Source organism: Microplitis demolitor, chromosome 8, assembly GCF_026212275.2.
Source record: "Microplitis demolitor isolate Queensland-Clemson2020A chromosome 8, iyMicDemo2.1a, whole genome shotgun sequence".
Lineage (NCBI taxonomy): Eukaryota > Metazoa > Arthropoda > Insecta > Hymenoptera > Braconidae > Microplitis > Microplitis demolitor.
Window position 1 is genome coordinate 17901500 of NC_068552.1, and position 26690 is coordinate 17928189.

The 26690-nt window shown below is 33.5% G+C and overlaps 5 protein-coding genes across 21 annotated transcripts; 2 read left to right on the forward strand and 3 right to left on the reverse strand.

Moving 5' to 3' along the window:
• Nucleotides 1–1473, reverse strand: LOC103578338 (U6 snRNA-associated Sm-like protein LSm2). The gene is made up of 4 exons (XM_008559389.2): nt 1313–1473; nt 1144–1211; nt 926–1016; nt 1–305 (listed from the first exon to the last, which is right to left on the reverse strand). Exons 1-4 carry the CDS (start codon nt 1313–1315, stop codon nt 180–182), a joined length of 288 nt encoding a protein of 95 aa, XP_008557611.1. The 5' UTR covers nt 1316–1473; the 3' UTR covers nt 1–179.
• Nucleotides 1474–1528: 55 nt separating this feature from the next.
• Nucleotides 1529–5225, forward strand: LOC103578337 (putative ankyrin repeat protein RF_0381). Of its 2 annotated transcripts, none has more exons than XM_008559387.3 (2): nt 1529–1686; nt 3282–5225. In XM_008559387.3, the coding sequence occupies exon 2, from the start codon at nt 3297–3299 to the stop codon at nt 5154–5156; it is 1860 nt and encodes a 619-aa protein (XP_008557609.1). In that variant the 5' UTR covers nt 1529–1686; nt 3282–3296; the 3' UTR covers nt 5157–5225. The 2 variants fall into 2 exon arrangements, with proteins under 2 accessions (XP_008557609.1, XP_008557610.1); XM_008559388.3 differs by having other exon boundaries at nt 1529–1677.
• Nucleotides 5226–5374: 149 nt separating this feature from the next.
• On the reverse strand, nt 5375–7173 carry LOC103578336 (protein CREG1). Its single transcript, XM_008559386.3, has 5 exons — nt 6645–7173; nt 6416–6570; nt 6143–6262; nt 5979–6060; nt 5375–5907 (listed from the first exon to the last, which is right to left on the reverse strand). The coding sequence occupies exons 1-5, from the start codon at nt 7003–7005 to the stop codon at nt 5735–5737; spliced, it is 891 nt and encodes a 296-aa protein (XP_008557608.1). The 5' UTR covers nt 7006–7173; the 3' UTR covers nt 5375–5734.
• A 720-nt stretch (nt 7174–7893) lies between these two features.
• Nucleotides 7894–13002, forward strand: LOC103578334 (uncharacterized). Its single transcript, XM_008559385.3, has 2 exons — nt 7894–8629; nt 8922–13002. Exon 2 carries the CDS (start codon nt 8925–8927, stop codon nt 12756–12758), a length of 3834 nt encoding a protein of 1277 aa, XP_008557607.1. The 5' UTR covers nt 7894–8629; nt 8922–8924; the 3' UTR covers nt 12759–13002.
• Nucleotides 13003–13253: 251 nt separating this feature from the next.
• On the reverse strand, nt 13254–26638 carry LOC103578332 (intersectin-1). Of its 16 annotated transcripts, none has more exons than XM_053741152.1 (26): nt 26549–26638; nt 26313–26474; nt 26042–26139; nt 25561–25614; nt 25329–25482; nt 25115–25263; nt 24800–25054; nt 24504–24608; nt 24140–24214; nt 21289–24011; nt 21141–21212; nt 20855–20950; nt 20200–20340; nt 19989–20115; nt 19467–19631; nt 16508–16641; nt 16335–16441; nt 16192–16264; nt 15923–16129; nt 15594–15839; nt 15390–15527; nt 15100–15328; nt 14918–14992; nt 14618–14692; nt 13721–13894; nt 13254–13628 (listed from the first exon to the last, which is right to left on the reverse strand). In XM_053741152.1, exons 4-26 carry the CDS (start codon nt 25580–25582, stop codon nt 13480–13482), a joined length of 5691 nt encoding a protein of 1896 aa, XP_053597127.1. In that variant the 5' UTR covers nt 25583–25614; nt 26042–26139; nt 26313–26474; nt 26549–26638; the 3' UTR covers nt 13254–13479. The 16 variants fall into 16 exon arrangements, with proteins under 16 accessions (XP_053597127.1, XP_053597129.1, XP_053597130.1 ...); XM_053741154.1 differs by having other exon boundaries at nt 26313–26466; nt 26549–26634; XM_053741155.1 differs by having other exon boundaries at nt 26313–26466; nt 26531–26593.
• Nucleotides 26639–26690: the final 52 nt, after the last annotated feature.

The window sequence follows — 26690 nt, forward strand, 5'->3', positions numbered from 1 at the left end:
TTTATATTTATTTTTTTAAATTTATTTATCAATCAGCTCCCCCAGGAAAAGGTTTTTCTGTACATTACCGAGCTCTTTTTATAATAAGTCAATTTTAAATTTATTATTTATAATTTTTAATTCAAATATCATTAAGTGTTTTATAAAGTAATATATAAATATATAAAGATATTTTTTAATTATCGAGTTTGGACAGTCGTTTCTTTCCGTGCTGCATCTTGCAACAACTGGGTGTCAACTTCATCGTGAGGCAGTTGCACGTATCGGACAACGGATCCTCGTATGAAGCAATTTTTCACTGATTGCTGGAGTAATTTCAAAAGTTACATACTTTTATATATTATTTTCTAGTTTCATGCATTTATAATACTATTTGCGCATTTACATGGGTCATAAATAAGTCTGCCTAAATTATAAGTCCACTTGCATCAACAAATGGATTGGTTACCATTTTAGGTCACTTTGGGCCAGTTTTGGTTACTAATGAAATAATTGATACAAATAAATAGTCATCCAAGTTGCACACTTGACTTTGTGACATCTATAAGATATCAGACTTAAGTGACGACAAAAAGTAAATTACAAATAATTGTCAAGTTATCTAAGAAATTTTTTAATTGAAATGAGTTTTTTGAGACGGATATAAAAACGCGAATTTTCAATGATTATTAGGATCAACATCTGTATGTCTTGTTTATATAAAAAAGCTTGAATTTAAGACAAAAAAAAATTCTTATCCTTTTAAAAGACATCTTAAAGTTGTCTCTGTACTACTTGGGAATCAGTAGGATCAAATGTCGTAGGAACACTTGTTGGAGATCAGTTGACATGGAGCCTTTAGGTAAACCCGTTTATGATAGAAATGTAAATGCGCTTTGCAAATTAATGTTAATTAATAAAATTAATAAAAATAACAGTATCATACCATGTGTGGATATTTATCTGGATCTGTGACACTGATATCAGTTAATTTAATATTTAAATACTGATCTACTGAGTGAAGAGTACCGCAGATACTGAAAAAAATTTTTTTTAAATAAATAAATGGATGCTGGTGTTTAATTATCATTGCAGACTGAAGCATTGATGCTTTTAAATATAAAAAAAATAAGTTATGAATTAAAAGTATTGATGATTTATTACCTGAGGTCATTTTTTAATTCAACCACTACGTCTTTACCGATCAGGGATTTAAAAAACGAGTAAAACAACTGAAAAATAAAATAATATAAATAGAATTATTGATGTTTTGAATCGTCTTATAGGTTAGAATAAATAAATAAATAAGTTTAATCAAATAACGAGTACTTACCATCTTTCCGGTGAATTATTACTGTGAGTATTGACAATCAGTTTATTTATATTCAAACTTTCATAAAATATTTTAGTTACTTCGCGTATTTTTTAAACTATTTTGACAAACGTTAAACAGCACTAACGTTTGACCGCGAAATATGATTGGGCAGAGAGACAGCAAAGCGAAATTCTATATGACCAACGACAGTAACATAGAAAGTGATTCTTATGCTTACAATTGATGTCATTACTTTCATTTAACAATGTAAATAAATATGTTGTGTTAATTGTTAATTATTTTAATTATTTGTTCAAAAATATTAACAATTAAAAAAAAGAAAATTGGACTTTCTATAAATCTTTGTTGCTCACTAAATTAAAGTACGCATAGTAAGTTGATTTTTAATATATATTATATAAGAGATAAACAAAATAAAATAGAGGTTAGATTAAAGTAATTAATTAATTAATTAATATTTTATCTAATGATGTTTGATGCTGAAATAGCAGTCATTAAAAAAATTTAAATTTCCATAAATAAATATTGACAGGCACAAAATTAAAAAAAAAATTTCTTGTTTATATTTTTTAAAAAAGTTTCTGATGACAATTAACTTGGTAATTAAAACATTAAAATTGTCAGATGTCAGTTACTTTCAGCAACATAATATGAGTAGTAATTTAAAAAATTAACTTATTCTAAGACAGTAAAATCAGCGAACATTTGACAATTTTTAAAACTTTGAAATCACAAAATAAAATGATTATAAAATAAAAATGAAAAAATGCATGTTTAGACATTTCAAAAATCAGTACATGTATTTTTTAAATTTTATTATTCTAATTATTTTATATGCAATTTAAAAATTGTCTTATACATGCAGATGTCTGCTACATCTACACTCATACTCATTTTCCATAACTAAAGTAAATATTTCCAGGTAAAAATTAAAAAAAAATGCATGTATATTTTTTAAAAAATTTTCCGATGACAATTAAGTTGGCAACGCTTAGCTAGAACTAAAACTAGAACACTTCCGGATGCACCCAGACTAAAAATTTATTTGAAATTTTTTGTTTTTGTTAATAATTTGTTAAGTATTCTCATTACTTGCGCGGTAAATTCAAATATCTGAAGAACAAATTATTAGAAACTGTAGAAAAATTTAAAATCGTACGTCAAAATCAAATGGCGGCAAAATATAACAGAAAAATATTTAAAAATTAAAAAAAAACACTTAAGTGTTTGAACAAACCTTGGCGGGGAAATAATATGCAGAAGGGTGTCCTAATACACTTGGAGATTTGAATTAAATTGCTCCAAGTGTATTGCAGCTAAAAAAACGTCACTTGACTGCTATTTCCCCACCAGACGATGCCAGATGATTTTGCTCAAGAACTGGGAAGATATCAGCATCAGCCATCAGCAACACTTTGCACTAGCACTGAACACTTAACACTTAACGACACCACAGACACTTTGCACAATTTAAATTTCACAAACACTACACAATTTAATTAAATAATAACTATGAGCAACAAATTTAATGGATAATTACACGACGCGACTGTAATACTGTGCGTTCAATTCAAACGTAGAGAAGAATCTGGACCCAACTGCCATTATCGATTATACTAACTGTCGCTATCGAACCGCCAGTTGATACACAGCAATCGATTTTGCGATTTATTCGACTGCCCCCACTCTAGCAAAAATTTGACGAAATTTCGACTACAGCTACGCGCAGTAGCGCCAACGGCGCGAAATTTCAAAATTGCAATTTAATCATTTTATTAAAAATTATTTGTGTCAGTAATTATATTAATTAGGGTGCATTCGGAGATGATCTAGCTCTAGCTGTCGATACATAGCAACGCTTGGCTAAAGCTAGAGCTTTTCCGAATGCACTCTAAAATTGTCAGTCGTTAGCTACTTTCCGCATCATGATGATTTTTTAATAGTAATAAATTTTTTTTTTTTTTAGATTATAAATGAAACAATGGAAGATATAGATCTCTATAATTTACTGCGAAATGCAATCACATATGATGATATTATCGTTGTTGAACATGTACTAGGTATTATTGATGTCAACATAATAAATAAATCACTGGAAAGTTTATTTGATCTGGCAATCGACCACAAACGTTATGAAATTATAAAAATATTAGTGATCAATGTGAGTGAGGACAACTTTACTCCAGAAATATGGGTGAAATTACTCCCTCATTTACTGCTAATTCAAATAGGAGCTCATCGCGCAGAAGTAATCTTGACCACGTGTCTTAATCTTATGATCGATGATCAAATAATTAATCAATGTATTTTGTATCTTGCTGTCAAATACCAACTTTACAATATCGTTGAAATAATTTTGCAATGTAAAGTTGATGTCAATTTGGTTTACCATAAAAAATCAGAATCTAAAACCCCATTATTGATAGCATGCCAAAACAATGATCTCCAAATGGTAAGACTGCTTCTGGGCCACGGAGCTGATCCAAATGTTGGCGTGTTTTCAAATTCTAATTTTTTGTACAACGGCTACCCAATTCACACAGCAATCAAGACTGGAAATCTTGAGCTTATAGAAGAATTGATAAATCATGGTGTTGATTTAAACCACAAGTACAAATACGGCCGCTGTTATTATTCGATTCTCCGTTTCGCCTGTGGAGCGGCGAATAATTTAAAAATAATAAAACTGCTCGTAGAACGGGGTGCTGATGTCAATTCAAAAGATAATTTTGGTCTGCAACCAATTTGTCATGTTCTTCACCCGAACTCCCGCGAAATTTTCAAATATTTTATTGAATGTCAAAATTTAAAGCTCGGTTTCAAAAGTGTTGAGTCAATACTGAATGTTGGTGTTCAATTGAATTATCAGGATAATGTTTATTGTTTATTTAAGCTGATAAATAATTTAAATCCACATGATTATTTAAGGTATCAGATAGATGGTCATTTAATAAATAATAATAATTCAAAGAGGCCGGTGCTCCATTTGGCTGCTCGGTATAATAACGCAGCCTGCATTGACATACTTGTCAGAAATGATGCTGATGTCAATTTAAAAAATAAGTACGGAAGGACGCCGCTCCATGTAGCATTCCGTCATAAAAATTATGATTTTATTAACAATATTTTGAAATATGGCGCCAATATTAATGTCCTGTGTAATAAAGGGCACCTGCCACTGGAATATATTATCAGTAGAAAACTTCATGAGACTAGTTATGGTATAGATGATGAAGACCGAGTCAAAGATGATGAAGATCAAGTCAAAGATGGTGACGAAGACCAAGTGGATGATGCTGACGAGGAGAATCAGATGGAAGTTGATGACAATAATGAGGAACAGTTTGATAATGAGCTGGACAATGAAGTTGAGGGTTTTCTTCAATATATTGTAAAGATGAAGGCTCTTAATTTGTATGTAAGTGATAAAAATTATAAATATGCGATCTGCAAGTCCAAGAATCCATTTGAACATCGAGATGTCTATCTTAGAGAAATTGAAGCCATGAAAAATGATGTTATCAGTAACGGCATTACGTACTATGACATTGTGAAGGCTGATGTGTACAGACTTGTTAATTATTTGAATAATCGTAACATTTTTGATACTCTCAAAGACACGAGTAATTATGATAATAAATTTCCCCAGTACGCTGATATTATCAGTGGAATTTTCCAAGCAGGATTTGCTAAGAAAAAACTGCTAGATGCAGTCTACGCGTGTCCTATTTTCGATTATTTGTTCCAAGTGCTGCCGTACACTTTTATGAGGGAAATGATTGAACATTTTGACAATCTTGAATTAAGAGATGTCATAAACAAGCATAAATATTTTCAATAAAAATTTTCTGTTGTTATTTTTTTAAATTGTAAAATATTTATATAATTTTTAATAAAGTGACTTCTTTAGTTTAAATAAATTATTTTTCAATCTTAGCAATTTTATCAACAGTGATATATTTATATTCGTCATACAAATGTTTATCAAAAATATAACGTATCGTATTTCACTGATTATATTCAATCAACTTTAATTTCTAAGAAATACTAGCGCATCACTACCGGAAGTGAAATTAAAATTTTATTTATTTATTATTAACGTATCTTATTTTTTTAAAATTCACATTTAGATAAATAATTATAATAATAAATATCAGTTTCTTATACATTTAGAAAAATAATTTTTATTATGTTGTAAAGTACACATTAAATTTCATCATTAGAGTGCTCGTTCTCTGCATTGCACCTTTTTTTAATAATCAACAATAAAATCAAGAATTTAATTAAATAGATAATGAAAAAAATATTTAATTACTTTACTTATGAGCATGAATTCAATAGTATAAAAATATTTTTAGTTTTGATTTGAAATAATAAAATTAATCATTCAGTAATCAACATTAATTACAAATATAATAATTAAAACTGATTAACAGATGGCACTTGATAATCATAACTTTGATGATTATTGCGCCCAGGTGACAGAGGCGGTGGATTAAAATAATCTTTTACTGACACAAATTTCGCACCTCCAAACATATCGAGCACCGCGATAAAGAATATCTTCAATTTCGCAAAATAAAAGTCGTGATCTAAAAATTATCAACATTAAATATAAATATATAATGATACGTCATATACTTTTATTTTAATTTATTTATACCTGTTGGCATGTAGCGCAAACTTGGATGACGTTCGTAAATCGCGTTCTGCGCAACAGCAAATTCCGAGCTCTTTGGGTCAATCTGGATCGAAATAATCAATCAATTATTCAATTTTTCAAATCTATGATTTATCCCCATAATTATTAATATAAAATATACCTACTTTTTTAACTTTCCCGCTCAAAATAGTACGCGCGCACCGTGGGTCTATTGGTTCCATGTCTTTCTGAGTACAATAAGAACCTTGAGCCAAGGTTACCATGAGCGTTGCACGTGGGTCTTCCTGATGTCAAAAACAGATAAAAATAAATTCCTCCTTTCACTTTAATTACAGTTAATCTCATTATCATTAATCTTATCATGATACTTAACATTAAGACAAAGTAACTTGATTAAAAAAAATAAAATTACAGTTATTGAATAATAATTTACATACTTTAAGATCTTTTGACGTAAAATCCAAAGGTGTAAGGAACATATAAGGAACTCCAGATCCATTACCCCGAGGTCCATCACTCAAAGCGACGACATTAACAAAAGGAAATGAATTTATTCCCTGTTGTCTACTGATTGTAGCAACGGATGTCCAATCTATCAATTAAATACAATATTATTTTTAGCTCTACTTTTATAATTACAGTAAAAAATAAATTATGGATATTTACTTGATTGATTTACGACATACCGGCCTACCAAAGCCGGATGATCATCCGGAGGAACATCACCAGGTGAATTATTTATGTCTTTCAAACTTGATCCATCATAATCGATACTTTCTCTCCTTGACTCATCAGTATAGTAATTATTTTTATCCTGTTTATAGTTATTATTTAATTTTTTAAATTTTTTCCACTCTTTAAAATCCTTAAATTCTTTGAATTCTTCAAATTCACGCCAAAGTTGCTCATCATTCTCGGACTGTCGTGGTGAATATCGTTTTTTCGCGTTGGCAAAATGTAATTCCATATAAATAATATTTATTATGAGTATTGAAACTAAAAAAAATTTATTTAATTTATAACCCATTGTTTTTTTTAACGAAACAGAAATTTAAAAAAAAATAAGAAACGAGGAAATAAACGGCTTCGATAGCTGATACGTGACAAATGACATAAACGTTATGAATTCCGACTGCTAATGACTGTGAGAATTAATTACTAATCATGTTGTGAGTGACAGTGACAGATGTAAGTATAATACAAAAATTTTCATTGGGTCAATGATGCCAGTAGTTATTTTATCTAGAGATTTTAAGTTTCAGTAAATACCATCTTGCATTCAATCAGCGGCGCGCTTATTATTTTGAATTTAATATCACAAGTATTTTTTAGCCATACTTATTATTTTTAATATCTCAGTACTGCGTATGTATATATACATGCATATATATATCGGTCAATAAACCGTTATACGATAGATTTAAAAAGTAAAATAAATAATAATGTAAAATGTTTTATGTTGAAAGTTATATTAGTCATGATGACTAACAACAGGTACCAGGTGAACAACATCCGCGAGCTAGGACTTTTTAAAAATAATGATCCTGAAGCTAGAAGACAATTAACAGTTTTTGGATTTTTTTTTCAACAAATCAATTACAATAAAAAAAAAAATAAAATAAAATAAAAATATGCACATGTAGAAAATTAAAAAAGCTACAGGTGCAATTTTTTCAAATTTCATTGTATTAATTCATTAATTTTTTTTTTAATTCCGAAAATGTCTCATGTCTGCTACATTCACACGCTAAAAAGTAAGTAGACAATTAATGATTTGTTTATTTTTTTTCAACAAAAATCAATTACAAAAAAAAAAATCTAAAAATATGCACATGTAGAAAATTTGAAAATCTATAGGTGCAATTTTTTCAATTATTTTAATTTTTTTAATTGATCGTTTCTAAAAAATAATTAGACATCAGCTAACTTCCAACCAAAACATTAAATATTAGTAGAAGCAGAAAATGTAATGGAAGTAGTAGAGATAGAGGTAGAGGATAATATATAAACATAAAGAAATGAAGAAACTGGCACGATGTCCGGGGCGTCGAATGGGCAGGTCTGTATGTATGTAGGTCATCGTCTAACTGTTTCACGTACCGTTTCAATCCTCAACTACTCCCTCGTCATTTATATCCCGCTTGTAACGTCTCTTTTATGCCTGCTCCAACAAGTTAGTTGTCTTGTTGTTTTTGGTGGCATCTTGCTCTTGGTGGTGCTTCGGGTTTTGTGCGTGGCCACATGCCTTGCCTTGTTTTGTCCAGTCACACATCCATTTCTTCATCTACTCACACTCCGGCTCTCATTTTTACTCGGGCACTTCCTCTATCTCTGGTCGTACCTCCACCTTCTCCAGCTCCTTCTACTTAATCGCATTTGCTCTCCCTCTCACCCGGTGGCAATCAGGTTCGAAAGCAACGGATGCAGTTCGTACTCGCACTGCCTCCAGCTTAGTCTTCTTCGACAGCTTGCCAAGGACGCGTGACCTTACCCGAGTGTAATAGTCTTCTATTTCGACTGATATAACGAGTTGAGAATAAAAGTATCCTGAGGATGCTTTCGGTCGTACACAAGTCAATGTACTTTTAATTACCAGTGATTCAAGACTTTTATTCAACACTTTCAAGTATTCTATTATTTATTCACACCAGGTAATTAATTATTTAATAATTTATTTGTCATTTAATAAATTAGTTGCTGATAAAAATTAAAGACCAGAACCTGAGAGATCATGTCCTAGTTCAGGACCTGGCTAATAGTCTTTTCCACTAAAAATTAAAATTTCAAGTCACGTTTTCTTTGTAGCCAATAAAAATTGTTTTGATAATTGACTAAAATAATAGACATAATTATTCAATTTAAAATCTTGTGCTTGAATTTTTAAAATTAATTGCCTGTAAAAAAATAAGAGTATAATTAAGTGTCGAAATTTATTTTATTTAGACAATGAAGTACCTGACAGCCATGACGATGTCGGCAGTGTTTTTACTGGCAACAACACTAGTCGCTGGAGAATCACTGATGGGCGGTCATTTGAATAATAAAAAGTCAACAGGAGATACCGGAAATTCGCTACGTTATAGAATTTTGAACGGTCCCTATGCTTTTAATGGCGGGCAGCCGTTCTCCTTGGAGAAGGATCCCGTTACCGGGCAAATTGACTTCAATAAAGCGCCGCCGTTGACGGCATACAATTATACCGGTTCGTATGATATTAATAACACCGAAGATGATGATAATAATAATAATGACAATAACAATAATGAAAATGCTGATGGTAATGGTGATAATGATGACAGTAAAATGGAGAATGAAGAAAGCGAGAATGGACAAGAGGAGGAGGATAATGACACACATTCACCAGTGAGATCCTCACTCGATGACGAGGACCAACACCATCCGAACGAAATAAATCCGTACTCGCCAAGTTTCCATGACTTTTTAAACTTACCCGTACGTTATTCTGATCACGAAAAATATCACAGCGATAAATACCCACTTATATCTAGCTCGTATGCTAATACTAAAGTACAAGGTGGCAGTGGAAACTCTGCTTACAATGCATACATTATAAATAATCATAAAAATTATCATGCTGGTGGTGAGGCGTCGACGTCGCAGTCTTATTCAATGACCCGCAAGCCATTTGTACCGAGAACCACTACCCGGAAACCAAATACGACTGTCAGGACAACACTGCCAACTACCACTACTTTAAAGACCACGACATCTACTACTACTACAACGACAGCTAAACCAACGACGACTACGACAACTACGACGACAACTACTCCAAGTACAACCACTAAAAAACTTACAACTGAACAAGTTACTACCTGGAAGCCTCCCAAGATTCCATCCAACTTTGATCGGTACGATGTTGACTATGAAGATGCGCTGCTGCCAATTGAGAAAATCCAGAGTACGGGTAATAGAAGAGATGAAATTTTAGTTCATGACTCCAGTGAGTACGACGATCACTATGATGAGTATCTTATGATTGAGCCGACTCAGAGTACTTCGAGTACGACTACGACTACATCAACTACTATGACGACACCGACCAGTACGACAGCCGCACCGACGACTCAGACATCACCGAAACCTACTCCGCAACCGGACCCTGTGAGAAGTAGCCCCGAAAATGTGGAAAGTAAGCGACCGATGCCGGTAAATAATCTTGGAGACATGGGATACGGAGAAAATAATGAAGAAATTAATAGGCCGGGGCAGATGATTAATATGAATGGTATCGGGGATACCGGATACCAGAACCAGATGATGAATCTTCCGAGTTATTCAGGACTTGTCGTAGAAAGTGCTAGCAATATTATCGTCCCTCCTGATCAGGACACGATATCATTTGTCCTTGGCAACAAGCAGAATGTCCAAGGAACGTACTACGCGCACGGGAGTGCTATTCCTGAATCACCGTATGGAGATGGAAGCTCGATGAAGCCACTGGAAGCGGGTCATACTGTCGATTTATCTATAGGACGCCCGGCAATAGCAGCACCGATAGCGGCAGATGCTCATGTTAATCAGTATCCCAGTCAGGTGATTAAAGATCGGTACACGCCGCCTAATGACAATGGACAGAAGTGGTGGTACAACAATGAACACGCGGAGAAATCGCAAAGTGTAGCTGAGAAAGTTAAAGATGACAATGTCAACGTCGCTGCTGGATATCGTGTAGTATTTCCTACTTCAGCCTCGGAAATTTCTACGGAGTCAGTTCCAGTGTCGGAGACTTCAACGTTATCAACGACACTGATGACCCCTAGAGAAACTGCGCAGTTGTCAGAAATCTTGACACCTCCAGCGGTTGATGCCTCGAGACCTTTGATTTTAGGACAACGACCAGACTATCACCATCCGCACTATCATCATTATCATCGAAGACCATCACCAGAAATCCCTGCGACCCACTTACGGTTGCCGCTGGCTCCTAATGAAAATGCTTATAAAATTCGTCCGATGTCTAGTAGTCTGCCAAATATTTTACCGCAGTTCCGACCGGGTTCTCAGCGACGTGGTAGTGAAGTTATTGGTACAATGCTCGTGTCCAGTCATGGAAAATATCCGCAAAGAGTTCCAATAAGAGGAAACCCACCACCACAGCAGCAGCTCCATCGTGGGCCACAAAGACCTCGGCCACCTGTACCACCATCATCACATTTGCAACCAGCGTCACATTTACCACCGCAATCACATTTATCAGCACAGTCACATCTACCCCACTCTCACATACCATCTTCAGGACATTTATCACCACCATCAGCACACCTTCAAAGATTAAGTCCTCCACCTCCACCTCCACCAGTCCATGCACTGAGACTACCTACTCCGGCAGCTCTTATTGGTAATCCAGACATACGTGGTCCAGTAACAGAAAGTGTTCCTCTGTCAAAAGAACCTCTGCCACTTCGTCGCAATGGAATTAATGGTGAAGGAAAGATTGACGAGCGTAATCGATTATCTTTTTCAAACGGCCAGACATTGAAATCCCGGTTGAATGATGAAGACATGGAAAAATTATCTGCTGAATCACCAGCGATGCCACCACGAGCACCACTTTTTCCCAAGCGCAAAAATGGCAATTCCAGCGTAGCGACACTCCAGATGATTCAGCATCTGGGCACTCAATCAGCAGAAAGTGGTGATGAAAAAGGTCAGGGTAATGATAATGACAATGATACAGCAAACCGCCGCGGTGACGAAGCTCCGGTTTACGTCGTTTATCCGGTGAAAGGTTCCATTGATATAAATGATGACACGGATAATACTGCGGACAGCCAACCGATAGATGAGAGCGTTGTAATTGGAACTCACGGACCCCAAAGACCTTTGCCACCAGAGAATTTAACTCACGACGAAGATAATGATGAGATAGTACCAAGCTCTCCGCCTTTGCCCGTTCGTTTGGGCTCAGATTTCCCGTATCCACTCGAGAAACCTGACCCTTCTTTATTTATAAGTCAAGTACACGAGACTCCTTTGCTCGTACCTACAGAGCAGCACGAACAGCAGACAGAGGACGGTCCATTCGACGAAAAAGTAGGAAATAATCAAGACAGAGATACCAGTATTAACATAATACCGTATCTTCAAGATCATCAGCCATTTGGTATCAAACCCAATACCATTTCAACAACTCTCCAACTTCTCTCCGGGTCACCTGCTTCCTCATCATCATCTGCGTCATCATCCACCGCAAATCCCATCGCTTATGTGTACACACCAACAACCCGCGCTCCTCTGCGAAGACAAAGCGAGTCTTACGAAAGAAATCCAGTTCTCCTGCCATCGCAGCAGCCGTCAAGTTCATCCAGTTCCGCGCCGTCACCGCAAAACTTCATGGCACCTTTCGTAGCGAGTATAAGTGCTGACACATCTTCTCAAAACGGGTGGAGTGTTGTAACAGGTGGCCATTCTATTTACAAGACAGAATCAAATGACAGAATTGACAAAAATGACGACGAAAAAAACAATGACGACAAAAGTAAAGATGATGATGCTGATAAAAAAGATACTGATGAGCGTAACAAAAATGCAATAAGCAGTACGACGGCAGCTGATGAAAATGATAAAAATATAAATGAAGAGACTGAAACAGATGCCATTAAAAACTCATTCGATTCCGACAATTTCAAACCGCAATTGTTCAGTGGGTTCCAACCGATCTATGAGTTTCCTTCCGACTCCGAAGAAATGCCCGGTGACATCCGGACGGACACGGCGATGATGGAAAAGCCGCGAGGTAAAGAATCTGATCATTGATTGGTATCTTAGTAGACTTAATTGGATTAGCAACTTGTTTTTTTTTTAATTAATAATTATTTATATTTATTTATAAAATATTTTTCATTTATGGACTGATATTTTATAATAGACAATAACGTGCAATCTGAAAATTAAACATCCATTTGGGTAAATAATTTTATGATCTCTGCACAATCATTAAAAAATTTCTATATATACATAAATAATAACTATATTTATATATATTTATAATTATATTTATTGTTTAGTGGAATGTTTATTTTTGTACGTGCGCAGTAGTATCAATTTTTCATAAAAAAAAAAATTTCATTGGTAGTATTTGCTTACGTACGAATTTATAATTTAATTATAATTATAATTATAATAATAATGGAATAATTTCTATTAGATCTTACTGTATATATCTTTTTGCTTTATATATGTATGATGAATATTAATAAAATAAAATAAAAAATAAATCATACATATATAAGTGCGACTAGATATTAATTAAATGTAATTATAATTTCGTGTCGCATAGTTTCAAGAAAAGTTAATACTGAACTATGACTTGTTAAAAAAATAAATAAGTATATAATAAACGTGATTAATTAAAATATTAAATCCTTTCTCTACTTGATAAATGCACTTTCCCCAAGAGTATTTTATAAAATTGTGTACTAAGCACTTTGTCTAATAGTTATTAAATATTTAAAGTGGATAATTATAGTCAATTATTTCAACTAGCAAATAATCGGAGATCAAGTTTCAATACTACTTCACCCGAGTCAACTTCATGTAGTTTTATTCTTTTTTGAATGGGCCCACATGAGTCCTTGCAGTCCTTCATTATATCTGAAACTCTTACTTCCGCTCGGCCGAGAAAATCTGCGTTAAAAAGAAAGACAAATAATTGTGATAATATTTGTATTTAGTTGAAAGTTAATCAAGTAATTAAGGTAAAATTATTATTTCTTTACCGTCTGGAGTATAATAGCCTTTGTCAAAGACTGTTATGCAGAGAGTATCCTCATGAAGATCTTTGACTAAAAATTGCATCGAGGTATCCCACAATGGACAATTAGTACCGAGGACAACGGGAGTTCTTTCTTCTTGCGATCCCATCGAGACATTACAGAATGCATTGCACTTACCTATTAATTAATAAACCGTGTAGTAATTGAAGACATTCTCAGACAGTGCCCCCCCCCCCACTTTTTTAAATACTCAGTGACTGTCATACGAATTTATAATTCGAATTTTGTAGACTAAAATTTATTTACGAAATTTCGTTTGACTTCTAATTGATGACAACTGTGAGTAATTTTTTTAAAAATCTTTATTTCGGTGAAATTAAAATTTTAAACTGGTCATGACAGTTGAGTAATTTAATATTTTTTAAAATTGGGGACACTATCTGAGAATACTCTGAAATTAAATAATTAAAGGTATGACTATTTGCAGTTAGAGGTTTTATGTACCAGAGCCCCTGTGGTATAAAATCTCTCCCGCCAATCTTTCAAATCTTATGTGATAACTCAGCGGTGAAAACTTATCAGTTACTACCATGCCGAGGTCACTCATCGAGATCTCAATCCAGTCATTTAATTTTTTAAAATAAAAACTAGTAAATCAGAGCAATTAAAATATTTAAGTCGATTTTATATTGGACATCTCAATAATTACTCTAGCAATTTTTAAATGAAAATGAAACTGTGAGATAGATTTATAGTAAAAGAATCTTGTCAGTATTTAAAAAAAAAAAACCGCCAAAATAAGAGAGATAGTATAAAAAACTTGCAGTTAGTGCGCGTGCAAAGTAATAATTTAAAAAATAGTATTTGCATCTCAGTGAAATAAATTAGTCCCGTGATTACCTTTTTTAGCAAAGATTAAATCTTCAGCTTCTACAACTACTAGAGACAGGCGTCCTTCTGGAGGTCTCCTGCGAACTATAATCATGCCATGCTGTGTGTTAATAAGATGCTAATGTGCTACGTGTGCAAAATTATAAAAGTAAATAAAAAGAGATTTAGAGTTGTAATTAAACTTAAATTTAAAATAATAATTGTTTTATTAGTAAGTAATTTCTTGTTGAGTTTAATTAAGCGAAAAGCAAAGCTAAATAAATTATACAGCATTCCTTGTAATAAAATGGATCCATGCATCCGGCTTACCAGCTGGTGCTTTCAAACTGCTTCCTTGGAGTACTGTAACGAGGATACGACCACAAGAGCTAATTTGCGCTTGTCCTATATCAACGCACAATGCGACACATTTTACAATAAATATCGATATTAATTTTATTCATTAGGAATTTTTATTTGCGTTATTAAAATCAGACAGTGGATTGACTTACTGGAGCGTTGACGTTGCAAAAGATTTTTCTCGTTCTTGGCAAACTGTTTTCTCGCCTCGCGTATTTTTCTAGCCCACAGCGAACACTCGCTCGTCGATGGCGCCAGCAAAATAATGGGCCTCTTTGTGGAATCTCGTAAGCCGAGAGTCCTAGAAGCGTCTGACGTAGGAATTATGTTGCCATTTGGTTCACCGTCACCGATCATTGACAACTCATTTAAAAATATCGGCTGGAAAAATTATTTGTTCAATATTTCATTTATTATAGACTTTTAAATTATTATTATTTACCTTTCTGTATAATTTGAATTTATTATTTTCGTTTCGCTCAAATGAAAATTGTTGTCCAGAAGGCAGAGTTTTCAATGGCTGAGCAAATAGTAAAAAATCATTGGTGAGAAATGCAACGAGTTCTTTGCCACTTTTAGCCTGAAAAAAAATAAATAATAAAAATATTATTTATGTGAAAATAAATCTAAGCAAAAAATTGAATACCTTGTGAAGAATTCCATAGTGTAATAACTTTCTTGGGCCAGCGGAGTTTGTCAGAGAATTGAATACAAGTTTTTCCTGCAAAACATCTTCATTATACGCCACATGAGTCTGTAACCATTCCAGTCTATCACTGTTCTCTTTTTCTCTGACACCTTCATTCACTTGTATACAGAATTCCTCAGCTTTTGCCAAGGCTTCTTGTAGATATTGTCTGTCTGGATGCTCAGTCGGCGTGTACTCTAATATCTAATAATTAAATAATTATTTAAGTTACAGTCTGCGGTTTAATTCTCTAGAATTCCCTTGATACCAAAAGATATAATAAATACCTTACTAATAATGAGAGGGTATTTGGTAATTCGCTGCATGGGTTTTATAAGAAATGAACTGAGAGGCATTCCTTTGGTACGAGGATCTTGTTGGCATGATTGTGCAACAGCCACAAATTCTGGCAACGTTTCAGTCAAACTTTGTAAGTACACAGCAGCTGAAATCTGACAGCTGCAGAATCTGACATACGCAGACATGCGCGGTATCTAAATAGTGAAATTATTAATTTTTTATAGAATATTATTTTTAAAAGACAATAAAAACTCACGTTTTCACATAGAATATCACCAATCAGTCTTACAACACCATCTTCACTGTTATCTCTTCTTATTCTCAAAGTTCTGATAGTGAAAGTAAATAATTAAAAATTATTTTCAAAGTAACGATTAAATATTTGATATGAAATTTTACCTGAGAAAATTGTCATTACAAGCAATGATATCTCTCCAGTTAACGAAAATTCTTTCGACTTCATCGACAGTGAGAACTAGACTTTGAATGAGTGGTTTCTCAAACACCTAGAGTAATAAATAAATAATAATTATTTATAGTTTGCAGATCGTAAATAATAAACGTCACTTTACCTCATGGACGAGAATCATATCATTGATGTAGGCCTCCTCAGTAGCAATAAGTTCCTTAATATACTCCTGTCGCTTTCTCTCCATCGGATCCAGCATCGAAATCGAATAATTGTCCAGTCTCGAGTTATCATCATCTAGACATAAAACAAAAAATCCTTACCGATTCTTCATGCTCAAATAATCATCTCCTCACTTACCAATTATTCATCGAGGAAGAGAACTTGAATATCTATTTTATATTTTCAATTTCATCTTGATATTCATCATTTTTTATAAATACTTAAATACATATATACAACAAATAACTTTAACTTGTTATTTAATTTAATTAATTTTTTCTAAAGGATCAATTACCAATAAAGCTACCAATTATTAATTAATTAATGATCCTGAAGTTGACAGAGAATTTACGGATTTTTTTTCGACACATCAATAATAAAAATAAAAAAATGCACGTGTAGAAAATTTAAAAAATTACAGGTGCAATTATTTGAAAACTTTTTTTTTAATAATTTATCGCTTTGAAAGAAATCCAAAAATTATAAGTCGGTTAACTTCAGTATACTAATTAATTATTTAAAATTAGTGATTAGAAAACAAAAAAAAAAATAAATAACGTGATAAAAATAAAATGAAATTAAAGACGGATTTAATTTTGCAACAGTTAGACACTTTATTCGAATCGTCATGTGCGAGTTAGCTATACTTTTATTTAAATCATTTATATTTTTTGTTCATATAGTTCTTTGTTTTTTTTTTAAATGCATGTGATATATATGATATGATCTATGCGTATATCCGCACCAGGAAGGATATTTTGTATACAATTTAGATAAATGTCAACAAATATCATGAGACAAATAATTTTAATATATATATATATTAGTAATGTAATAAATATATCAATAATAATAATTACTATCCAGTTGTCTCATTAAATAATTTTTGTTCACACCTTAACAGTACGACGTTTCAGTATCCATAATATATGTATGTATATGTTTACATATGCAAATAATTATTTGCCGGAGCAATAATTTATTTATTTTAGTTCCAACGATACAAGACAAACAAACATACGTATAGCTTTTCAATAAGTAACATTTTTTAAGGAATGAAGAACAGAGGTAACGCGCGACATGCTCATATAATTTTTTTTTGGATTTTTTACTTTTTTTCATATATATTTCTAATCATTTCTACTATATAGCACAGTTATAGGCATATATATTTACGTCTCATAAAGGTATCAACACAACTTTCCCGAAACGTTTTGTATATTTATTATTATTTTTTTTTTTATTCTATAATCGACTAACGGGCTTATATTAAACTTTTTTGCATAACATATATTTATTGTTCTGGTATATTGTATTGTTATTGTTATTGTGTTGATGTAGCAGACAATTGCCAATTTAAAAATTTTAAATAAGTAAATTAAAAGTAAATTGGATAAAATAAAAAAAATGCACATTTCTAAAATTTGAAAATCAGTATGTGCATTTTTTTATTTTCATATTTTTAAATAATTCATTTATTTTTAATTTAAAATTTGTCTCTTATCTGCTACATCCACTTATGTTATTATTATTATTGTAATAATGTTTTTGTTTATTTTAATAAGAAAGCGGGCCATGATTTTGTGTTTTAAACTTTGCACTATAAAATGAACGTAGTGAGACATGAGTTACTTGATAAAAAATAAAAACCAGATAAAATAATTTTAAAATTCATTTGGAAAACAAAAGGAACTTTCAATTATAATTAATGCTAATGAGCACTCAAAAATCCTATATAATATAATAATAATAAATAATAATTATATATAATGTAACATTATAGTAACAAGATCCAATAATTGATATATATTTTGATACTTTTATCAATTAAACCTGACGGTCATAAAAAAAAATAATAAATTAATTTTAAAAAATGTCAGGTTACTTAAATAAAATTAAAAAAGATTCTAAATTTAATTCCTTGAGCTTCAATTAATAATTGAAAAAAAAAAAAAAAAAAAAGTAAAAAAAAATACATAAGACAACAATGATCTACTTATGTATGAATAATTATAACAAAACAATACAAAATTTTGTTGTTTCAGATCTATAAAATACTAATAATAATATAGTGAGCTAGAGTTCATTAATAAATAATTTAATAATTTATGGCATATATAATTCTTTGTATATATATAGTTATATATTTTTTCTATCCTTTCTTTTTCCTTCCGCGCGCATAAACGATGCGCATAATGGCCATTGGATAATTGTCGTTGTAGTTTTTTTCCCATTAACTTTTTATTTATTCATTAACTTTTTTGATAAACGCAGAAGCTGGCATTTGAATAATTCACTTATTAGTATTATTATTTAAATAATTGTACTATTATAGCACAATATATTTATTATTGTTTTTAAACTGCGATGATGAGTTCTCTCCGCTGTTATCCTTAGGCTGCATGTCAAGCAGAGGCGAAATTTTATTTAAATTAGTGATAATGAGAATTGACAGAAACGTCATGCGATAACAATTATTGTCGTCATAATTATAAATTATAAACAATTTAAAGTCACCGATAATTATTTAGTACATTTGTTAAGTAGTCTCGATTATTTATCGGGAGTTTAAAAACGAGAATGCTTATTTACCCTGTAGAGAACGGACGGACAAGCAAGCAACTGACGTATTTAATATACAAAAAATTAATAATTACTATTTGATAATAATTGTAATAAATAATAAATAAATAAATATACAAGTAAAGAGATTCAACTCTTGCTCGGTTATTTTATAATTTATCTCTCAAGTTCATTTAAATTTAATATTATAGTTATTATTTAATGGTATCATTCTATCGTCATTATGACGCTTGTCCGTCTATCCGTAATTACTCCTATGAGATTCTTTTAATCATCAATGATGACGGTTATAAATTGCCTACTAGTGGACTACTCACACATGGGTGTCACGTAGTTGCTAGGAAATATGCCGCATACTCCGTTAAGTTCACCTTTCCACCAAGATTCTTCTTGTTTTGATAAAACAATTATCACATCTCCTTTTTCAAAACTCAGCTCGTCATCGTTCTGAGCTTGATGTGGATACAGTGCCATCACACGTTCTGTAATATTTTATTTTATTTAATATTTCGTCTCACTAATTCCAAAAGGACGTAGAATTTAAACTCATGCTCTATAGGCTTTCAAAATTTTTTTTTTCCAATTTTGAACTATAAAATAAGTCTACAAAACGATTGGCAATGAAAATAAAATTATACGCCTTTTTGGTCTTAGAGTTTTCTAGACAGAAAAAAAATTTTTGACTGAAAGTAAATATTCTTGATTCAAGAAAATTTTTTTTAAAACTTCTATTTTCTCAGCTAAAATAGAAATCTTCTCTTACAAATACAAATTCTCTTGGCTCAAGAAAATTTTGATTTGATTCTCGAAGACGTTCGTCTTAAAAAATATTTTCTTACCGACATTAGGATCCGTTGGAGAATCTTGATAACCATGAGACACTGGAGTACTTCTATTACTGCTACTTGTTAATGGTTTTACATACGACGCAGGAAACCATCCAATCTGACGTTTTTTACCTCGAGCCTGCAATTTATTGAGTGTAAACATAAATATAAATAAATAATTAAATAGTACAGTTAAATTTATTAGTAGACAAATAAAAAATACCTGTAGCTCTCCTTCCCACCACCCAGAATCAGTCTTCTTCCTGATCATAATGAGCTGTCCTCTCTGCAAATCGAGTTGTTCAGCACTCGTTGCTTGGTAGGGTGCAATTACTTGGACAATCTCCGGTTTCTTTCCTCGAGTCTACAAGCGTTATTTGAATTAAATATCACAGTAGTAATTTTAAATAAAAAAAACTAAAGTAAAAAAAAAAAAAAATTAATCAGCTGTAAACATTAAAATAAATTGTAAAAATTAATTAGTAAATTAAGGAAACAATTAAACTAAAAATTAATAAATTAAATAATGATAAGCACAAGTGATTACATAAAAGCAATTTAAATTTTATTGATCTGGAGGATAAAATGCTACCTTGTAGTACTGCACCAGTGAGCAATAAGGACACGCAGGAATAATCGATGGGGATCCAATAAACGCAGCATCCAAGAAAACAACATTGGAAAATCCACCATAGTCAATTAATAATTCGCGTAAATTTATATTTATTATATTTATTCCATCACCGTGACTATTTATCTTCATTGATTATCATGCATTTAATTTAATCAATTAAATAATTTTTATTTTACGAATTCGTTAAAAAAAATCGGAGTAAAGGAGACAAGTTTTTTTTTTTAATTTATTACGATATCATTACCTGCTGAGATGCCATTGCTGTAAAATCGGGTAATTCAGCACGGTCTTCAGCAGCTTGTCGTTCATCTTCAATCTGTTCTGCGGTTTTTTCCGCTGACTAAACATATAAATGTTATACGCATCTAGCTCAGCATGAGGGTGCTCGGGTGTATGAGGATCGTTAGTGAGGAAAAATTATTATTTATTTTTATAATTACGCACACACTCACAAAGTGTAAGACAATTACTCGTAAGTAGACAAAAAAATGATAATTAAAGATCAAAGTAAAAATTTTTAAAATACTCACGGGTGTTCCTTGCGATGGAGCAGCATCAGCAACAGCAGCTGCCACAGTTGACGCAACAGTTTCTACAGGAACCTACAAATAATTAATAATTATAATTATTTTCAATTATTAACCTGCTAATAATAATAATAATAATAGTTTTACTAACCTGATTAATATTTGGTTGACATTTTTCAACGTAATTAGACGGGAAGAATCCACTTCTGTTACCAATAGTTCCAGTCCACCAGTCGCCGTCTTTTTTAGTCACCGAAATAATTTCGCCATCAACGAAATTCAAATCATCTGGTTCTGCTGATGAGTAGGGATAGAGAGCAACATAGTAATCATCACTGGTGTCGGCTAAATTTGTAGTAGCAGTAGGAGTAGCGGTAACTGCTGAAGTAGCATCAACTCGTGCAGCAGGGGCTTCACCTAGAGATCCCGCGTCAGAAACATTCTCTGGTACCTCGGCGATTTCTTCAAGCGGCCTTTTTTCTACACTGTCCTGCTGGACGAACGCTCTGTTGTCATCGAATCCGATGTCAGAGTCCACTGGCTCAACATAAGACTCGGGGAACCAGCCCGTGTGTCCACGTATCTCTCCAGCCATCCATCCGGGTTCTTGATTCTGGACTGGTGGTACTAAAATAATGTCACCTGGTTGGAAGGATATCTCTTCCTCGTTTCTGGCTACGAATTCATACAGCGCGCGATATTTTCTGACACCTCCTGGTTCATCGGCAACAGCAGTAGTAGCGGGCGCATTGTCAACCGGCCATTCATCTTCATTGACAGCGGGATTTTGCTCATCAGTCGATCCCCAAGCACTTTCAGCCCACGCGGCGCTTGTATAATCAATCCCACCGGAACTTACGACTTGTTCACGCAGTTCCAATATTTTAGTACGTTTATTGTCAAATGTTGAGTAGAGATTTTTGCAATCATTAATAAGAGTCTTCATACGATTTCTCACATCCTCCAATTGTCCGTTATTATTTTCAATGTCTGACATTTTCTCATTTATCTGCTGCTGCAAATCAGATATTTTATCTCTCAATTGTTTAAGTGTTATTTGTTTATTAGCGAATGCCATCTTCATGGCTTCTTGTCCAGCAGCATCATGAGAAGAATTTATTTTATTTTTAGCGTCTATTTTAGCTTTCTCTTGACTCAATGCGAGCAATCGCTGATTCTGCTCCCGTAATTTTTTCTTCAACTCATTCATTTCTTGGAGCTGACTATCGCGGGTTGAACGCATGCCGTCGATGGTTGTTTTTACACCTGATACACCATTACGAGTGTCACAAATTTTTTGTGAAAGTTCTTTGACACGTTCATTAAGTGATGTCAGTTCAATGGTCAATGTCTGGTTCTTAGCTTTTAGTTTTAGTAAAATATCTTTTTCTTTTTGTCGCTGTGCTTGAAGCTCTTGAGACTTCTGAGTTTCCCACTCGAGTTGTCTTTGTCTCTCCATCTCTTTTCTTGCAGCTTCTCTTTGTTCCTGTGCTCTCAATCGCTGCTCCTCTTTCTCCTGTTCAATTTCACGCTGTCGCATCATTTGTTTTTCAATTTCAGCTTGTCGACGTCTCTCCTGTTCGAGCCTGATCTTCTCCAGTTTTTCAGCTTCCTCACGTTCTTTACGCTCTCGTTCCTCCTGCTCTTTACGCTGTGAGTCCTGCAAAGTTTTACGACGACGTTCTAATTCAGCTTGACCTTTCTCAAAGTTTTCTTTTCTCTTGTCCTCGAAGGAAGACTGCGGCATACCTGCCGAGGGATCGACAGTTTCAGGAAGACCCTGGGATGAAACACTGCTCTGACGTTGACGACGGAAAGTCGGAGGTATCAAATCCGGTGGTAGACTTGCTGGTATATTTTCTCCAGCTTTGGCCATGTCACAAAGATGCATCGCCAGCACAAATTCTTCGCATCCTAGTCTACCATCTGAGTCCATGTCAGCAAGAGTCCAAATTTGGGCGAGAATTTTCTGATGTAGTTGAGATTGGACCATGATATTTCTTGCTTGTGGTCCTGACAAGTAACCAGTTCTCGTTCTGTCCCAAGTATTGAACAATTGTGTGTATTTAAGTCTAGACTGTTGAGGAACAGCCCAGTCTGGTGGTGAAGTAACAGAATTCTGACTATGCTGACTGTGTTGGCTGTGCTGACTGTGTTGAGAATCAATAGACCCAACTCGATCCATACTTGGTGGTCGTGCTGTTGTACTGAGTGGAGTATTAGTTGACACTGGAGTCTGAAGTATACCAGCATTACCATTCATTGCAACGTTTGCTTGACTCAATGGTTGAACAGAAGGAATTACTCCATTTGTTGGAACCTGAGGTATATTTGGCATAACTCCAGGTATTGATGGAATAGTTCCAGGTACAGATGGAATCATTCCAGTGGCTGGTACCGTTTGTATACCTCCCATTGTATTATAAAATGGAGCTTGTGGAATAACTCCTGGTACCGATGGAATAGCACCCGGTATTGATGGAATAGTACCTGGTACTGATGGAATAGCACCTGGTACTGATGGAATAGCACCTGGAACTGATGGAACAATTCCAGCAGATGAAATAACTCCTGGCATTGAAGGCACAACGCCAGCTGTAGGCATAACTCCTGGTACAGATGAAACAGCTCCGGTTGCTGAAATCGGTTGAATTAATGGTGCGACAGTTTGTCCCATTCCAAAAGCTGCTATAGGAGTAGGATTAGTGTTAAGTGGTACTATCGGAGCTGCTTGCGCTAAGCCCATTGTGGAAGCTACTGGAAGTGGTTGCATTGAACCGGCAGTTATTGACGCGGCTACTGGACTATTTGGAAATGAAGGCGGTCCGGGTTTTGGCGGCGGTGCTATACCAGTTGTTGCAGCGAATCCACTGCCTATAAATAAATTTATGTATGTCAATATTATTCCACAGTAAGATTTTTTAAAAATCACGATAATTATTTACGATAACAGTGGGCATGTTAGTGGATGCACAAGGTGTCAAACAATATTGGGGACATACCAATACTACCAGGAGGTGCAGGTCTTTGAGGCGGTGCTCCAACGTTGGTAGTTGTTGTGACAGTATTTGCATTTCCTTCGTGTAGCAAGAAATAATATTTGCATTTTAAATTGTGAAATTGTGCATTTTGTGTTAGAAAAAAGTTTAAATATAATGAGATTGATAAATACCAAGTTAAGTTATTCAATAAAAAATAATATTATTTACGAGAATAAATAAACTAGAGTCAAACGGTTAGAGTGATAGAAGCAGTAAGAGTAATTAGTTAAAAATATATAATAATATTTATATTTATACAAACAGACATAGAGACACAGACAGATAGACACATAACAAACAGATGATGTAGAGATTTATCACATACCCATGAAGGGTGGTGCAGGCCGAGCAGGTGGTTTTGACGATGTTTTATTAATTGTGCCGAGCACCACACCACTAGTACCCTTATTATCCCTAAATTGACGTGAGGCTGTGTTTCATCATGCAAATATAACAAAATGGCGTTGAGGATTTCTATATTTATCTAATATATCTTGTTACAAGTGCAAACTAATTTATTAATCAGTTAGTTTATTGGTGTATTATCTAATTATCTAGCCGATATCATTATCCTAGTGACCTTAAGGGTCAGCTTGTAGTTAGATTACTAAAATAATTTACCAGCGGGCATTTGAACTGGAACGATAGGTCTCACTGCTGGATTAACAAGAGGCATTGCTGCCGCTGGTGCACCTGGTACTAAAGGACGTGGGACTGCTGCTGGTATTCCTGGCACCACAGGACGTGGTACTGCTGCTAGTGGTTGTGGCACTGCAGCCAAAGGTTGTGGTACTGCACCTCCAAGATTTACGAGTGACCCTGTCTGTATCTGAGGTTGAGCTGGTACTCCACCGTTTGCTACATTGGGAACTGTACCTAGTTTTTAAAAAAATAATCATCATCATATAAATCTTGTTATTGATTTAGTATTAATACCTGGGAAAGGAACTTTTAAGCTTTGAACGAGCGACGGTGGCAAACTGGGAGGAACTTCTAGACCTCGCAGTTTCAAGTGAATCAATTTACAGGCAATGCTGAACTCATTGATGTCCATTTTTCCATCTCCATCGGTGTCGGACAGTGCCCTTTGTTTATTTAAATTACAATTATTGATAATACTAACAGTATTAAAAATATAATAATTTTTTACCATATCTGTCCGAGTATTGATGGTGGTAATTGTGATCGTAGCAGGAATCCTTTAGCTTGTTCTCCAGTAACAACTCCATTATTTGGCTTAAGAGCATCGAATTGATCTTTAAAGTGTAATCTCTCGCGAGGTTGAATCACCCATGGATCAATACCTTAAAATAATCATTTGACATTTGAATATTTTCTTAAATAATAATAATTATGATTATTATTTAATTAATTATACTCACCCGGTGTTTGTGACATGGCCATTGTGTCAGTAGTAAATTTCTTATTAGTAGTACCTGTAATAAAACACCAATAAACGTCAGATAAACTAATAATTAATATTGATTTTTTATAAAATAATAAAATGATCTGACGTTCGGAGAATTTGACCCTAACCTCTGTCCTAAACGAACTAAATGTCAATTTATATTACAACAATTACAATACCAAAAAAGAACAAAATATAGGTCAATAACTAAACGATATCGAGGTTGAAAAGGGGGCGTTATCGAGCATGGGTCAACTTGTCGAAATAACTAAATGGAAATACAACAAAATAAAATGTATAACTCATAACCGCGTAATGTCAAAAGCCATTAAACTATAATGACGTTAATGATCAGCTTATTGACTTATAACCAGGACACCAATCACTCAAATAAAATAACACGCGTTCGACAATTAACGTCAGATCGATATATTGTTGTACTTTTTTTCCAACACCTTCAAATTACACCGACAGGTTAAACAGCGTCATTCCATCAACTTGTCGTCACAGTACTCAAGTGTCGCTCTCTAATTTTCAGCTGCTGTATTTTTTTCTGAAACAGTACCCGCAATTATTTAAATATAAAAGTATTCAAATACTTGTAGCGCAGCAGAGTTTTGTTATTTAAAAAAAAAAACTACCACCGCAACTCATTAAAATTTTCTTACTAACAAATAAAAAGTATTTAATGATTTTTTTTGCTTAGAAAATTGAATTAAAATGAACCTGTGCTGCTGACGACCACTGCCCTCGTATCACAATTCACTGGTTGCTGAGTTCTCTCTCTTTACCTCAGCTTTCTCTGCTCTAGCTGACTTGTCTCTCCTCGTTATTCTGCTTCTGTCTTTTACTATTCAGTCACAATCATCAGAACACCAGCCTGCAAAACTTTTTTCACTTACATTAGGTTCAGATATTAAATGTTAATGTAAATGTACTTGTACTTGTCACTATCTCAGTACATTTGCAATAATAATTTTCATTGGAGGAGCAGCCGCAGTGGCAAGATGACGAAACTTTTCGTTGGCTGTTTTGATCGCACGTTATAGGTATACCTAGAGCCACAGCTGTAATCTACAAGAATCGATATACGGTACAGTCGAC